General features: G+C 39.7%; 1 protein-coding gene across 1 annotated transcript in view; it reads left to right on the forward strand.

Annotated features, from left to right (window-relative positions):
• Window positions 1-2,690, forward strand: part of ANKH (ANKH inorganic pyrophosphate transport regulator) — a 181,239-nt gene extending 178,549 nt beyond the window's left edge. The window contains exon 12 of the mRNA XM_089674835.1: window positions 232-2,690. Coding sequence (XP_089530961.1) covers window positions 232-345 — 114 coding nt within the window. The 3' untranslated portion in view covers window positions 346-2,690. The remainder of the gene's footprint in view (window positions 1-231) is intronic.
• The last annotated feature ends 15,696 nt before the right edge of the window (window positions 2,691-18,386 follow it).

The following is an 18,386-nucleotide window of genomic DNA, read 5'->3' on the forward strand; positions in this document are numbered from 1 at the left end:
TTCACAATTAGTGAGCATCAGTGCATACAACTTTTTTGGTATTTGGTTAACATACAATACTTTTGCAGTACAATGAATACATTTGTTACAAACCTGTATGCAGACGTGACGATGAGTAGCTAAATAGATAATCGGCATTACTTTGTTTACGTTGTATATGGTTCTGTAGAATGGGAACATAGCTTCTCCAGTCATAAAAAAAACCCACTTTTTTTCTATTTGTCATCCTAGAAAAAGAAGAGCGATACAGAGACTGCAGTGGAAGGAGAAGATTCGGCTATGACTGATATGCCACAGTGTGAGGAATTAACAGACATTGTTGAGATGAGGGAGGAAGAAGAATGAACAGGATATTGGGACATTTTGTGCAACAGAAGACAAAGCCCCTCCCTGTTAATGGTCTTTAGTCAAATTATATTTTATTTGTATGAAAACTTGGATTCAGAAGGCTCCAGCTTTAGCATACTAAGTATGCTTATTAGAGAGAGCCTAACAGAGGCTCCGTGCTTTACAGAAATCACACCTTTATCTTCACAATCCATGGATATTTTTTTTATCAACTTACATATGGAAAGACTTTGGATGCTTACTACATGGAACTGTTGGATTATTTCCATCTGTCAACCAAATCATCATCGTCTGCCTCTGCTGTTAACAATGTTAACAAAGCTGCCGTCCTTCCCTCGTCTAATCTTTCCTTGTGTTGAATACCAGAAATTAATTTCAGCGTTTCTCATGTGTTCACTCATGATATGGTTACATATTATGAAGCAGTGGAAAAGGGATTTACATTGGGCTATGGTGTAAACATACTCAGAGCTTTTATATCATATGGACATAAGAAACAAGTTACCCAAGTTTTCTTTATATAAGAATGCAGCTGTTGTATTGAGATGTAGGGGAATGGCTACATGTCAGTTGTACTGTGCTTCTATGTGATCATACTTGCCCTTTGATAATTCCCTGTATCTGTGACTGTGGTCTGCTAGAACTTGTTATATAGTAGCCAATCAATACAATACTAAAGCCTGACTGCAGCATTTAGTAATTGGTTGTGTGCCTGCTAGCATACAGCAGCTGCAATTTGGGGCCAAGATCACAGAGTGACGCGAGATATTTTAGCACACAGTAGCACAATCAAAAGATGACATATGTAGCTGTGACCCAAGTGTGTCAGTTTTTTATTTACCCACAAGATTTTTTTACTTGACTTGTATTACCAATTAGATCAATAGACGGTTTATCTAAAATTGAGTAGGTCTAGAATATATTATTCACACAAATTTCAGAACCAGCAAAACTCCCTTTTTACAACCAGAAATCAGATTTATTTTTCATTTTCTCAATATTCAGCTTTTCCATTAATTCAGAAATAAATAATTGGAAATGTATGTTTTAAAACAAAGTTTTAACTAGTAAGTATCACACATATTCTTTAAGAGCTACGTGTTTATTATTTTTTTTTTCAAAACATGTCCATATTTTAAGAGTTTTATGAGCGCTGAAACATGGTACACAACAAAAACCATGACATGACATGCATGAAACATGCTCTATTCATTCCATTGGGGCAGTAGGCTAGATAAGAACCAAATCACTTCTCTGAAGGCTACACACAACATTGAAATCCTTTTTATTTTCTACAGCTACAACAAAAAAATCCTTGAAAATGCACAAAAAAAGCTGCAAAAAAACACTACTAGAACTTATGCACAAACACATTTGACTGTCACTGCCCTATACAAAGAGCTGAATTGATTATACAGCCAAAAACTGTCTACTTTGTTGCATAGGGTTTTTGAGATATTTAAAATAGAGGCTTATATCTACTTTGTTTTCCAAGTCCAGTCAAAGTTTTTTTGCACACTATATCATACTATTTATTTAGTGCCGTAAGTTATTTTTGGGGTCAGTAATGCTGTCCTGCATGTTTGTTTGTTATGTATTTGCATACACATTTTATTAGCCTTTATTAGAGAAGGCAGTAGAGCCGCATGTTACGTGCTGTGACACCGACGACCAATTAGTAAAATCTATCAATGCTCTACCATGTCAATAAAAGAGTAAGCACGTTTGATTGGTTGTTATGGATTTTCACACATTCTTGCTCTTTGCGCAGCCTTTTTGCATTAGCCTGGATTCAGTTCATGTGTTAGCACTTTAGGAGAGAAGAAATAATATTAAAATGACAAGTGAAGTTGTATATATTTCTGAAGACACTGCAATACATTTTTTACTATGAATCTCTCGGCAAAAGAGTGTGGTAAAAATATGCTTAATTTACAGCACATATCATGTGTATCCTAGCTACACTAACTCCAGGTTGATGCTACATTATTCTTTCAACTGGAGCCCCAACATCCTCCCTGGCTGTATAGAACTGAATATCTTTCTGGACAGTGAAGATGAAATGGAGTATTTTTTTTAATAATATTTTTTTTTTCTCTGGGTACTTGACTAGAAATATAATCAACATTATTTTTGAATATTTGTGAATATATTTAAACTGTGTGTGGGAAAATGGCTGGACAGTTCTACTTTTAAAACTTTAATATAAAGTTATATAATGTATTTGGATGTACTGCACAACACAGTTACTGAATGGAAGTTGAGCATACAACTGCAAGAGTGAGATGCATTTTGTGTAGAGATTAAAGGGAATACAATAAAATATTTAAACTGAAAAGATATATATACTTTGTCTTGCCTACAATATTACAATGTAAACTATTATCTTACATTACCATAGTCATGTATGCATAGTTGTTTTGGAAAACATTTTCTATTAATAAACTAAATGAACTTTTTACACAGGAATGATGGATATGATGAACTTCACTTGCTCAAATACAAGAAGCTCTATACACAACAAAATCCCCCCCCCCCCCGCATTGTATGGGAATTTTTAGGCAAACTGAAAACAATATTAAAATTTACAAAAATATTCTTTATTATAATTATATCTTAAAAATTGTGAGACATTATAAATTACAATGTTATCCATACAGTATCGTTACACAGATTTATGTCAAACATTACAGAAGAGTTTGATATATCTGCAGAGACTCTAAATGAGTAATTGACGCGTTTCAGAGACAGTAGCTCCTTCTTCAGGGTTGACTCTGCATACAGTATGATCTGTAGCAGGGTTAAAAAACATACACTGTGTGAAGTATATGTCAAGCAATTGCTCTAGTTGTAGATTACACAGTGTATATTCTATATTTTTTAACCCTGTTACAGATCATACCGTCTTGTATGCAGAGTCACCCCTGAAGAAGGAGCTACTGTCTCCGAAAGTCAGTTACTCATTTAGAGTTTCTGCAAATGTATCAAACTCTTCTATACTGTTTGAAATAAGCTTACTATGTAACAATACTGTACGGATAACATTGTAATTTATAATGTCTCACAATTTTTAAGATATAATGGGCATTTTGTTGTGTATAGCCCTTTAACAGGGATGTTGGCAAGTATATAGGAAACCTCCCACATTTGCCACATAAATACAAGAAGTTCATACCTTTTGTATATAGAAGGTTGGGTGCATATGGAATTTAAAACATAAAAACAATATCGAAGGTCTGAGTGTCCCAGATGCAGTACAATTGTTTGGAGATAGGCCAATACAGAAGTGAAACTACATTCTACTAAAGGCCTACTTAATTCACTCATAGCATTTTCATGGTCTGCCCTTGTGGTCTTGGATACAAGTGGAATCTAGGTAAAATTATTTTTTTTCTTGTTCAGAGATTTTATTAGGAATCGAAATAATATGAACATGTCATCAGCAAGATGGTACAGTAAACATAGGCAGGTACAATGGGTTAAATAGAACATAATGAAGAGAACAGTCAAGACATCTATCAAACAGGTAAGTTTGATAAGGAACCATGTCAAGCTATAGAAATTCAGCAGGTTCAGAGAGGGAGATGAGTAAATGATGTACCCTGGATATATTCGTGGATTTGATATAGAAACACCTAAACATACAATTCACAGTGTTTATGAAAAGAAAACATTGGCATCTGCTGTTTACTTGAGCCCGGAGCAGGCCTGGAGGGTGGTGATATTGGACGGAGTCGTGGCTATAGTAGGAGGTAGAAGATATGTAGAAAAACCTCCGTTAAGCTGAAAGACGTGAAAAGCAGATAAAGATGGAGGGAGAGTAGAATTCTGGAAAATAGCAGTGAGAAACGGGTGTGGGGGGGGGGGGGGGAGAAATCAGTAGAAAAAAAGGGGGGGGGGGGATAGGGTTGTCCCCGTGGGTGGGCAAGGTCTACTCAAGGGTGACACTGTCATTGCATCATGCATGGGGTTTGGAGAACTATGGGAGCAGTAGGGTGTTATCAAAGTTAGGGGGTAAGAAGTGCGTTACCCAGGGACTCCATAGGGCTTCAAATTTAGGTACTCTAGTAGCGTAGCCTCAATTTTGTTGTGGGCCATGGTTTGAGTGACCCGGTTTCATGTAGCCAGTATGCTGAGGTCAGGGGTTTTCCATGCCCTTGCAATAGTCTGTTTGGCCGCCGTGGTTATTTGGAGGAGTAGTTTGAATTGCCGGCGGGTAATGTTCAGGGGTTTCATGTTCAAGAGTGCCACTGCAGGATATGGTGGAATTGGAATGTCAGACAGTTTGGAAAGGATCTGAAATATATCAGCCCAGAATAGTCGTACTACTGGACAGTCCCAACAGATGTGCAAATGGTTCCTCGCAGATTCACAGTCACAGAAGCAGTGAGCGGGGTAGTGTCGTAGAAATTTGGAGATCCTGGCAGGGACCAAGTACCATCTAGTAAGGACCTTGTAGTTGGGCCACTACGTTTTGTGAGGAAGACTTGGTGGCTTCCCAGATGTGAGACCAGGCTACCAGACCGAGCTCTTTGTAGGTACGATCAAAGTAAGAAAGGTCAGGGGTGAAGGGGCCTGAGGGGAGAGGTAAAATTATTTTTTTGTGAATTTTCTTCCCCCATTATTATCTGAATACATAGTGGTAGAAGGATGGTGAACGTCTAAAACCAGATGTTAGTGTTAATAGAGGTAGATTGTATTGTTCCCGGGCTTGTAGCATACCATGAAAAAAAGTATGCCATACCTCTTCTCTCTCCCATCTTGTTAATTCTCCTATTTTCCGCCATACTCTTTTAGATCTGACCTATGCATTCTGGCACTGGCCTTTTGCAGATAAGGGTCCCTAGCTGTAAATGCAGAGCACCCCAAAGTACACTTTTTCAAAAGAGTACGGAATCTGGAGCATTTACTGCTTTTCATCTCCTTTATTGCTACTTTACGAGAATAGCATGCATATCTTTAAGGAACAGATGTTGACCAAATTGTTTTTAGCCTTAGTTTTAAACAACAGTAAAGGAGTTAAAAAGTCATGAATGCTACAGAGTTCTTAGTCTATTGAAAACATTGAAAAATGTGTGACAGTTCTGGAGTATTCCAAGGCTGAACATAAAGGAGATGGAAATAGTTTTTAAGGGCATCTCTTCCATACGGGAAAGGTCTGACAGGAGATTGCCTCTGTAAACATGAATAACAATATTATGACACTCCAATGTAATTTGCAATGTCACTGCTTTCATTACTTCTTAAACTGTCCATGTCTGATAAAGCTGTAACTAAATAAACGGATAGTAGGCACTGATACCTCTTCAGGACAGATCTAGGTGATTGCAGAAACAACTATGTCGTACAAGGGTCTGTGTAGGGTTGTTTAGGATTGTTCTCATATTATATAGTTATGGTACAGCTAAAGCTAATTGTATAACAATTGTAAAATCAGACTTTTTTTTTTTTAACTTGTCCTAACTAGGCATAACTGTAATTTGTTTTAACCTCTTCCTGCTGATGTGGCACATATATGCTGCCTCTAAGCGGGTGGGCTTTAATGCCAAGCAGCCATATATGCATCTATTTGTAAACAGTTTATTGTGCACACTCCGAGCACAGCAACTGGCATGTAACAGAAAGCTCCCGATGCGTATTCGTGATTGGGAGCTTTCCAATTACAGCGGTGACATAATCAAAACGCCCGCCTCCACCTCCCAGCATTTTGATCCAGTTAAAGGGGTTGAATATGAAGACATGACTGATTTAACAATTAACTGTATCATTATTGTTACAATAGTATACTGTGCATGAAATGTTCAATCCTATGGCTAATCAATGGGCACTGGGCCCATTGGCAATGGGCATTGATCTACTAAGCAAAATATGCATTAAGTGTAGGTAGACATAGAAACCTACTTCCCTACCAAATAGAGAAAAAATGGCAAATTCTAGAATTCACTTAAGCCTGTTTCACTCTAGTAGTAGTAGACTTTACCATCCTCTGAAAAGTGATCTGCAGTGGAACACTTTTAAAACCGCAGTTGACTGCAGTATAGGCATTCAGGAAGGGACACTGCTGCTTTTTGCATGCCTGTTTGATCAATCACCAGGGGGAAAATTTGGGGGGATTTTGCATTGAACTATTGCATTGCAACTGCATTGCTACCTTTTGGCACAGGGTTGTGGCATGGTTCCATTGACTGAAAGGTTTGACAGATGGTGTGGCCTTTAAAACTCATCATGCGGAGTTAAAACTGCCACACCATGAGGCAAGACAGGCACAGAAATGTGTACTCACACTTCTGCCGCCATGTAAGTTTGGAGGTGGGCAGTCTGGAGGCTGTAAAAAGGCAGATCAACTGCCTGTTTTTACTGCTCCTGCCATCAGTGTGATCTTAGCATTAATGAGCTACCAAACACAGTCCTACAGGGAAATCCAGTAACTAGTGAAGATGTGATCGTTGGCCCCTTTTTAACCAATGCTACCACAAAGCTCCTAATTCACTCCCTGGTCATCTCTTGCCTCAACTACTGCAACTTCCTCCTTATTGGCTTACCTTTACATAGTCTATCCCCCCTCCAGTCCATCATGAATACTACTGCCAGGCTCATCCACCTTAACAACCGTTCAGTGTCTGCTACCCCTCTCTACCAATCCCTCCACTGGCTTCCACTCACCCAGTGAATAAAATTCAAAATACTAACAACAACTTACAAAGCCATCCACAACTCTGCCCCCAGCTACATCACCAGCCTGGTCTCAAAATATCAACCAAACTGCTCTGTTCAGTCCTCCCAAGACCTTCTACTCTCTAGTTCCCGTGTCACCTCCTCCCATGCTCGCCTCCAGGACTTCTTCCATCCTATGGAACTCCCTACCCCAATCTGTCCGGCTGTCTATCCTAATCTATCCACCTGTAGACAATCCCTGAAAACCTCTCTCTTTAAAGAAGTCTATCCTGCTTCTACCTAGTAAACCGCCATTTATTTCCTCCATCAGCTCATCCCCCCACAGCTATTACCTTTTGTATCACTCAACTCTTCCTCATAGATTGTAAGCTCTAGCGAGCAGGGTCCTGTGTTTCCTCTTGTACCAAATTGTATTGTAACTGTAATATCTACCTTCATTTTGTAAAGCGCTACGCAAACGGTTGGCGCTATATAAATCCTGTATAATAATAATTGATGAGCAAGATAAAAAGAAATGATTAGCCAAAGTGCAACAAAGGTTCAGGTATTATTCCTATAGGATCACACTTGAGTTAACAGCGCTAATTACTATGAAGGTGAAATGCTGCACATGGCCAAGGTGCCAGGGGTGTAGGCTTAAAACTAACACCTGCATTGGAAGTTTGTCACTACCATGAGAAAAAGAGGGCATTTGTTATCCTACTTCCTTCCAGTTGTAGTTTATTAAGACTCACATGTAGCTGGTGACAACTCAGCAGTGACCGGAAAAAACTTACCTCCTCATTTGATTTTGCTTCCTTGATTGCTGAACCAGTGAGATGTGTTTATCATTGTGCCCTCACTAGAGTGCAAGGTTTGCAGCATTTTGCCCAGCAAATGAGCAACATCTATTAGGTGTCATTTTCACCATGATAATTCTGTTGTTGGTGACAATGTGACATGGTCCTAAGATTCATTTCTCCCATTACACACCTATTGAACGCCCTTCTGTCCTACTGCAGTCCTGCAACCCAAATCGGTAACCTTATCTGTAACTACAGCAATAGATATCTGTTCAATCCACAAGCCTCTTACAGTGTCGCTGATATAATGTTTTAAAAGAGAGCTGTACTGTGATGTATTGCTGTCAGCAGAGGTGAGCAAGGCAGGTCATTTTATCATTTTACAGTAGTGTGAGTGCAGGTAAAGCCCAGAGTAAACTACAAATGTACTGTATAGTAATGAAACATATCAATTCTCTTGATCCAAGGGATTTTAAAATGTAGACTTTTACATTGTAAAAGAAGTGATCCGCCCACCCTCTTGAAATATAAATACTGTTAATCTACGATAAGCTCAGGCTGCACTGCCACCCCACCAACATTTATAGTTGTTTTGGAATGTCGCCAGTGTGCACTTGTTCTACTAACATCTCGGATATGCATGGGAGCAGGCTTGAGGGTTTTTTTTTTTTCTTTTTCGTAGAACCATTGGAATTAAACAGATCTAAACTATACTGCTACAGTGAGCACATACAACATGACCTCTGCCTATTATTGCAGATTAGTATATAGACAGACAGTAAAGATGTAGCAGACGGTATTGAAACTCTTTCAGTTTGCGTTCAATAAGGTGTACTTTTATTAGATCTTATTCTCGCATACTCTGCAAGGCATTTGAACCTCTGATTAACGTCACCCTTATAATACAAATTATACCATAGGAATGTTTAGAAATGTTTAGTAATGGCAATCTGTTAAAGTAATAGTGCAGCGCTATAAATGCATGTAAAGTCAAAAAAGTGCAAATAAGTGCAATAATGATGTAAACTGGTAAATGGTGCTAAAAAAAGTTCATATATTCATTCCTGAATAATGGAATGTCCTTCGTGTGAGAGTACCAACTCAGAGAGTGCCAATGAAAGGCACGTGTGGTTTATCCATGACGGACAGTAGTGCATGAACTCGTGAAAGGTAATCCACCCTTGGGACGGGTGTACACTCACCAGAACAAAAGTATTAATGCGCATGGGTTATGCACATCACACATCTGGGGGTGCAGCGGTATGCTGGCAGCTATGGGTTAGTCATCCAGCTCCATCAATCCATCCATCAGTGTGGGTGCCAAAATGGTCCTGGGGAGGAATTAGCTCAGCCACAGGAGCCAGAAAGGTGCTTAATAGTGTAGTACTTTATTATAATGGTCATGAGTAACAATTTAAAATATCCACGTGGAGTAATAAAAATAATAGCAAAGTGAGTACCAAGATGGTCGCCGCTCCTCAATGGCGGCGGCATGGCGGCAGCAATAGGGCTCCACCCAACGCGTTTCGTGTACCAACACGTCCTCAGGGACACACCCAGTAATGGCAATCTACAGACAGATACTTTCAGAAAATTGCAAGCTTTTTATTCTTTGCATACCTTATTTACCTTTCCTCACAAATCTTCTCACGGTGGCCATTTGTTCCTAAGGGCAGATGAATCCATCTCTCTTTACTTCCTGGAACTCTGACTCTGCCTTCTTGGACATGTGACAGGGACATCCCAAGATGCAGCTTTGAGGCCAGGGTTACATTGCCAGTGTCTCACTCAACCAGAAAGTGGAAAACATTACTTGTAAGTAAAAGAATAAAATGTTGGTTTAACCCCTTCACACCTAAGGGTAAAACAAATCTAAGTGCCTAAGCACAAATTTGCAACGTTGACATGTGATAGTAAAACCGTACATATCATCACAACTACTTTGTACAGCCAGGTGAATTATACCTTGTTTTTTTCAGAACAAATTGGGCTTTCATTTGGGGGTAAATGGTAATGGATATCTGATTTTTTTTTTATTATCAAAGGAAAACTGGCCCAAAATAGTAAAAAAAAATTATTTTTTTATTTAGCTGTGTGTTTGACAAGAGGATATATCACACAGAGTATAGAACATAAGATGAGTGGGGAGAAGTCACCTTTTTGTTGGCGGGGGGGTGGAGAGATAGGCACGTTTTATCACACATGGTGGGAATGTCCAAAGATACAAATATTCTGGAGAGAAGTGGTACACCAAATTAGAAAGGTTACGGAAATTGATATTAGTCTGGACCCTGGAACCTGTATTTTACATAATACAGAAATAACAGTAAATAAATATAAAGAATCAGGAACATGGTATTTTTTAAATGCAGCCAAGGGATTGATTCCAAAATTTTGGCGTCAAGTAGAAGCTACAAAAAAACAAGACTGGATAGTTAGAATGGACTATATTGTAAGATTAGAGAAACTGTTCTATACCCAGGAAGATGGTATGGGGATATATAGGGCGAAATGGAAAAAATGGGAAGAGTTTAGATCAAGGGTGAATGGATGAGAATAAGGCCTCTCTTTTTTCTGCCCCCTTGTGGTGAGAGCACGATTTAGAGCCTCTTTTTCTCTTGCCAAAGAGCGGTAGATGTGGGGTGGGAGGTTAGGGAGGGGGGTGATTTTGGATTTGCTAGTGGGGGGGTTGGGAGAAATAAGGAAAATATTGGAAATGAATGTTTAAATTAGATATTGTTGTTATATGAATGTAGAGAATTTATATTGTGGATTTTAAATGTCCTAATATTTTGAAAATCAATAAACATTTAAATAATAATAATAAAAAAATAAAAAAAAAAAGACTTCAGAAAAATAACAGTGTTTGTATTCTTCTTTACAAACTCAAACATTCACTATATAAACTGAAAAATGTTTGAAGATTTTGCTTTCCTTTGAATCATTCTATTAATATTTAGTTGTATAAGCACTGTTCCTGAGAACTGCTGTACATCTGTGTTGCATGGAGTCAACCAACTTCTGGCACCTGTGAACAGGTATTCTAGCCCAGGATGATTGGACTACATTCCACAGTTCTTCTCTATTTCTTGGTTTTGCCTCAGAAACTGCATTTTTGATGTCACCCCACAAGTTTTCTATTGGATTAAGATCCAGGGATTGGGCTGGCCACTCCATAACGTCAATGTTGTTGGTCTGCAATCAAGATGTTGCACGTTTACTGGTGTGTTTGGGGCAGGGGCGGACTGACAACTCATGGGGCCCCCGGGCAATAGGGGATCATGGGGCCCCTGTGTCCTTGCCAAAACTCAAAAAAGCCTATGAAAAAGGTACCAGGGGCATCTCATGGGGCCCCCTACTGACCCCGGGCCCTCGGGCAGTGCCCTAGTTTCCAAATGGTCAGTCCGCCCCTGGTTTGGGGTCGTTGTCTTGTTGGAACACCCATTTCAAGGGCATTACCTCTTCAGCATAAGGTAGCATGACCTCTTCAAGTATTCTGATGTATTCAAACTGATCCATGATCCCTGGTATGCAATAAATAGGCCCAACACCGTAGTATGAGAAACATCCCCATATCATGATGCTTGCGCAACCATGCTTCACTGTCTTCACAGTGTACTGTGGCTTGAATTCAGTGTTTGGGGGTCGTCTGACAAACTGTCTCCGGCCACTAGACCCAAAAAGAACAATCTTACTTTCATCAGTCCACAAAATGTTGCGCCATTTCTCTTTAGGCCAGTCAATGTGCTCTTTGGCAAATTGTAACCTCTTCACCACGTCTTTTTTTCAACAGTGGGACTTTGTGGGGACTTCTTGCAGATAGCTTGGCTTCACATAGGCGTCTTCTAATTGTAACAGTACTCACAGGTAACTTTAGACCTTTGATCTTCCTGGAGCTGATTGTTGGCTGAGTCCTTGCTAGTTTGGCTATTCTTCTATCCACTCGAATGGTAGTTTTTCGCTTTCTTCCACGTCTTTCAGGTTTTGGTTGCATTTGCGATCATTTTAGCTGAGCAGCCTATCATTTTCTGCACTTCTTTATATGTTTTCCCCTCTCCAATCAACTTTTTAATCAAGGTACGCTGTTCTTCTGAACAATGTCTGGAACGACCCATTTTCCTCAGAATTTCAGAGAGAAATGCACTGTAACCAGTATGTACAACATTTACTGCCTTCCTTCCTTAAATAAGGGCAATAATTGCCACCTGTTTTTCAAGGAATGAATGACCTCACTAATAGAGCTCCACACAGCTATTATTTTGAACATTCCCCTTTCAATTAGTGATTCAATTACACAGAATCAGCAGCATGCATGTCATGACTGTTGCTTTTCTATTACTCTACTACACCTGCTAGTAAATTATTTGCCATGTAGAAATATCATTTCTACCGAAAACAATGATTGATCAGGTCAATGATGTCTGACTGCTATTATTTTGAACACAACTGTGTATATATGTGTGTGTATACATATATATATGTATACACACACACACAGTATCTCACAGAAGTGAGTACACCCCTCACATTTTTTTAAATATTTTATTATATCTTTTCATGTGACAACACTGAAGAAATGACACTTTGTTATATATGCTGTGCACTCACTACTTTTCATTGTAGCAGTTTAAAGTTGCTGTCCCCTCAAAATAACTCAACACACAGCCATTAATGTATAAACCGCTGGCAACAAAAGTTAGTACACCTCTAAGTGAAAATGTCCAAATTGGGCCCAATTTGCCATTTTCCCTCCCTGATGTCATGTGACTCGTTAGTGTTACAAGGTCTCAGGTCTAAATGGGGAGCAGGTGTGTTAATTTGTTATTGTTCTCTCACTCATACTGGTCACTGGAAGTTCAACATTTCACCTCATGGCAAAGAACTCTCTGTGGATCTGAAAAAAAAGAATTCTCGCTCTGCATAAAGATGGCCTAGGCTATAAGAAGATTGCCAAGACCCTGAAACTGAGCTGCAGCACAGTGGCTGAGACCATACAGTGGTTTAACAGGACAGGTTCAACTCAGAACAGGCCTTGCCATGGTAGACCAAAGACGTTGAGTGCATGTGCTTAGTGTCAAATCCAGAGGTTGTCTTTGGGAAACAGGCATATGAGTGAGTTGCTGCAGAGGTTGAAGGGGTGGGGGGTCAGCCTGCCAGGGCTCAGACCATACGCCGCACACTGCATCAAATGGGTCTGCATGGCTGTCATCCCAGAAGGAAGCCTCTTCTAAAGATGATGCACAAGAAAGCCCACAGTTTGCTGAAGACAAGCAGACTAAGGACATGGATTACTGGAACCATGTCCTGTAGTCTGAGACCAAGATAAACTTATTTAGTTCAGATGGTGTCAAGCGTATGGGGCAGCAACCAGGTGAGGAGTACAAAGACAAATGTTTCTTGCCTACAGTGAAGCATGGTGGTGGGAGTGTCATGGTCAGGGGCTGCATGAGTGCATCCGGCACTGGGGACCTACAGTTCATTGAGGGAACCATGAATGCCAACATGTACTGTGACAAACTGAAGCAGAGCATGATCCCCTCCCTTTGGAGACTGGGCCGCAGGGCAGTATTCCAACATAACGACCCCAAACACACCTCGAAGATGACTACTGCCTTGCTAAAGAAGCTGAGGGTAAAGGTGATGGACTGGCCAAGCATGTCTCCACACCTAAACCCTATTGAGCATCTGTGGGGCATCCAAAAATGGAATGTGGAGGAGCACAAAGTCTCTAACATCCACCATCTTCATGATGTCGTCATGGAGGAGTGGAAGAGGACTCCAGTGGCAACCTGTGAAGCTCTGGTGAACTCCATGCCCACGTGGGTTAAGGCAGTGCTGGATAATAATGGTGGCCACACAAAATATTGACACTTTGGGCCAAATTTGGACATTTTCACTTAGGGGTGTACTCAATTTTGTTGCCAGTGGTTTAGACATTAATGGCTGAGTGTTGAGTTATTTTGAGGGGACAGCAAATTTACATGTTATACAAGCTGTACACTCACTACTTTAAATTGTAGCAAAGTGTAATTTCTTCAGTGTTGTCATATGAAAAGATGTAATAAAATATTTACACAAATGTGAGGGGTGGACTCACTTCTGTGAGATACTGTATATATATATATATATATATATATATATATATATATATAAATAATTAATTTTTTTTTAATGACAATTTAAAAGTTCATTGATAGCAATTATTTATTTTTACTCTGTATTCTAAATTCTAAAGGCTGTTTTTTTTTTTTAATTGAATACGGGACCAGCAGCAGAGGACTAGAAGCTCCTCCTGCCAGTGTTTCCCTGCAGACAGATTGTAAAGAGCTGGGTCATGTGACAGCTGTATATTGATTAGCAAAAAGGTACTTAGATTAGTTTGTTTTTTTTAATTAAATAGTTACAATGTCATTATCCACATACAGAAAGAGAAGGGATCATGTAAATTGAAGTGTGTGTTTAGTATCACTTCAACTGATGCAGAGATAACATTATTATTATTATTATACAGGATTTATATAGCGCCAGTTTGCTCAGCGCTTTACAATATAACATATCTGACACACTTTTATAGATTACAAAAGGCTTACATGTGTATATAAATGTGGGTATGCTCCCCTGTCAGTATGTCTCTGCTCCAATCAGTGAAGCCAGGTAAAACCAACAAAGGAAATATATCACCACTCCCAGTCCCAAGATGGAAACAGGCTACTTGGGAGAACCCAAAAACTGGAGGCCCTGGTGGGAGCACTCGTGGGTCAACTAACGTTTAGATGTTTGTTTTGATTAAAATATAAAAGTTAAATGAACCTTAAATACCTTTATAGAAACGTAAATCTGGCATTACTCCAAGCGTGTAACTTGGAGTATAACACGTCCAATATAAAGTGATTGTACAACACACGAAGACTGCATTGATGTACAGTATGTCCATGTTAAGAGCAGAAAATTAATATATTCTTCTTACCTTTCATCATGTACTGTAGGTACTTATGGAAAAATACAGATAAAGAAGTCTTGAAATGTGATCTCTAATCCTGTAATATCATAACATCTTTATAGATTTTAAGAAAACAAGTTTAAAATCAAACAAATAGTCACACACCAACATCCACAAATGTGCCAAAAATTGGCCCTCAAGGGGTTTGGAAGAAGCATAATTACACCAGAGGGTGGTAGACAGGCAGAAATCCAGTGCAATATTGTAACAAAGGTTAACTTCAGCGTTACATCTATTTATTTATTCATTGACAGGTTCATATGCTTTTACCCTATTCAGATTTGTGGATGTAGTACAATGACTAACACAAATGCACAAGTTGTATAGTAATAAAATAGATTGACTTAGTTTCTTTTAAAGAGAAGAGTACAGATGATAAAACAAGATAAATTCAACTTCGGTTCAATCCAGGGGAGCCCCGGAACCTCTGTAAACATCAGAAAGTCCTGGAGAGGACAATCTCTTCAAGTTCTAGGCACATTCACATTTCTGTCCTAGAAGGGGCTCTGAAGAATGCCTGTGTGTCCCATATATATGTGTGAAAGGGGGCTCAAAAAAACTGGCTTTAGCCATTATAACAAATGAATGTCTAACGTTTTGAGACAATGAAGGTGACCATCTGTGCATCTATGGTCAGGTCAGAAAGATAAATTTATGCAAAGAAGTAATGAATGTGACATTCCATTTGCGATAACAAGTATACAGATATATATATATATATACACATACATACATACTGAACATACATACATACACACACACACCGCTCCTAAAAATTAAAGGAACACTTTGAAACACATCAGATCTCAATAGGGAAAAATATCATGCTGGATATCTATACTTACCTGGACTAAGTAATGTGTTAGGAACGTAAGCATGCCCCATCATTCGATGGAAATGAAAATGATCAACTGACAGAGGACTGAATTCAAAGACACCCCGAAAATCAAAGTGAAAAAATTATGCAGCAGGCTAGTTCATTTTGTTGAAATTTTATTGCAGCAACTCAAAATGGTACCCCATGTGCTTGTATGCATGCCTGACAATGTCGGGACATGCTCCTAATGAGATGGCAGATGGTGATCTGGTATTTCCTTCCAGATCTGGACCAGGGCATCACTGAGCTCCTGGACAGTCTGAGGTGCAACCTGGTGGCGCGGATGGACAAAAACATGATATCCCAGAGGTGTTCTATTGGATTTAGGTCAGGCGAGTGTGGGGGCCATTCAATGTTATCAATTCCTTCATCCTCCAGGAACTGCCTGCATCCTCTTGCCACATGAGGCCAGGCACTGTCATGCACCAGGAGGAACCCAGGAACCACTGCACCAGTGTAGGCTCTGACAATGGGTCCAAGGATTTCATCCTGATACCTAATGTCAGTCAGGGTGCCATTGTCTAGTCTGTAGAGGTCTGTGCGTCCCCCATGGATATGCCTCCCCAGACAATCACTGACCCACCACCAAAACGGTCATACTAAACAATGTTACAGGCAACAGAATGTTCTCCATGGCTTCTCCAGACCCTTTCACGTCAGTCACATGTGCTCAGGGTGAGCCTGCTCTCATCTGTGAAAAGCACAGGGTGCCAGTGGCGGACCTGCCAATTCTGGTGTTGAGTGGCAAATGGCAATTGAGCTCTATGGTGCCGGGCAGTGAGCACAGGGCCCACTAGAGGATGTCGGGCCCTCAGGGATTCTGAATGTTTATCTACTTGGAATTACTTTGCAATCTGCACCAGAGCTGTTTGACAAGAATTTTACATGTGAGTGTACTATTTTTTTAATTGTTTAATAAAACTACATATATTGCTGAAGGAGATCCCTTGCTGCTGTTCTTTTGTTTTTTCAAGCTGTCACATCATCAATAAACACCAATGACATGGAAGCCATGCATGCCCATGCCTTCATACTGCCTCCACCATGTTTTACAGATGACATTGAGTGCTTTAGATCATGAGCGGTTCCAAGTCTTCTTCACACTTTTTTCTTCCTGTCATTCTGGTACAGATTAATATTAGTTTCATTCGTCCAAAGAATGCTTTTCCAGAATTGGTCTGGCTTTTTTAGATGTTTTTTGGCAAAGTCTAATCTGGCTTTTCTATTCTTCAGGCTAATGATGAAGTACTGTATTCATTTCACTAACAAATTGTCAGAAACATGTCAACCAACAGAGAGATTGTGTCAGCTGTAAAGCTTTTGCGCATAAATGTGCAAGAATGCACACACTGGCACAGCCACCAGATACTGGCACCCAGTGACCTATTTAAACCTGCGCCTCTCTTGAGATCCTTCCTGGATGTTTTTTTTTAAATTGGTTCCCTATTATTGACCTGGCTTTCATCTGGCCTGCATCTGGACTACCTCGGCCTCTTGATCAAGATTTTTTCCTATTGATTCTGTACCTTGTTGTCAGCACATTGCCAACTTCTGCACGTCTCTGGCCTTGATTCTGCTCGTGGTTTGGTGCGATCCTGTTCAAATAGTATCGAACTCAGCTTGTGAGCTGGCCCTTCTCTTTACTGGATTAGGTGATGTCAAGGTGCCCTCACTGCAGTTTCAGCCTCCGGGCACCTGCGCCCTTCCATTGTCCTAGTAGTCCTTGTCCCAACACTCAGGTGTGCTTGGATGGGAATTGTGCAGTGGCTATGAGCACTGCTACATATGGTATACAGCTCTGTGTTCTGGCAGTGTGACAGGAACTTCCTGTCGTGCCCCAAAACAAAATTGAGCCAGGCTGAGTGCTGCTCAATCATTCACAGGAGGCTTTGTATTTTTGAATGAATACAAGGCTTCCTCTGATTGCCTGAGGTGGAGATCATGACTTCATCCACCCGCCTTTCTACTTTAGTCAATCAGAAGAAGCCTGATGTTACATTAAAAAATTGAAACACCCAACAATTTATTCTCTTCAATCTCTGCTTAAAAAGATATAATGTTTGGGGTTCTAAGTAATTTTCTGGCAAAAAAAATGCAGATTGCGTTTAACATATGTGACAGAAATTCCAGAATTGCGGTAGGCAAGTGGTTAAACCTGCAGAGGGACCATTTTTTAAATGTTTTTCCAGGACACTTCACTACTGCTTTAATGTCTTTACATTTTGTAGAACTCAAATGCAGAGCATGATAGAAAGGGCTATAGGATAGTGGCGCAAATACCAGCTGAGTCAAGTCTTCAGTTAAAGACTCAAATGCATGCATAGAACTCCTTGGAAAATGAATGTTCAAATAATGAAGTTCAATTTTTTTTTCATGCCTAAAGAGTAATAAAAACACTTAGGAAAAAAATCCTGACTGTGGCTTTCAGAATTCATGCATGAAAGGGTTAATGACATGCAGACCTGACTAGAAGATGTGACAAGTGACAGGAGGTGTGAAAAACTATATCAAAGGAGCTTATAATACTATAAAATGAGGATGATGATAATAATAAAGGATTTATGTATTGAATCAGACCATTAAATGTGCTTCTTCACAAATCGTCAAATAAGGCCAAGTCCAGGAATTTGAACTAGATAATGAATTACAACTGAAGTATGAAGAATTACATATATACACAAGGCAAATGAAAAGAAGAGAACGG

Source organism: Staurois parvus, unplaced genomic scaffold (genome assembly GCF_062004578.1).
Source record: "Staurois parvus isolate SC_StPar_1 unplaced genomic scaffold, SC_StPar_1.0 ptg000153l, whole genome shotgun sequence".
Lineage (NCBI taxonomy): Eukaryota > Metazoa > Chordata > Amphibia > Anura > Ranidae > Staurois > Staurois parvus.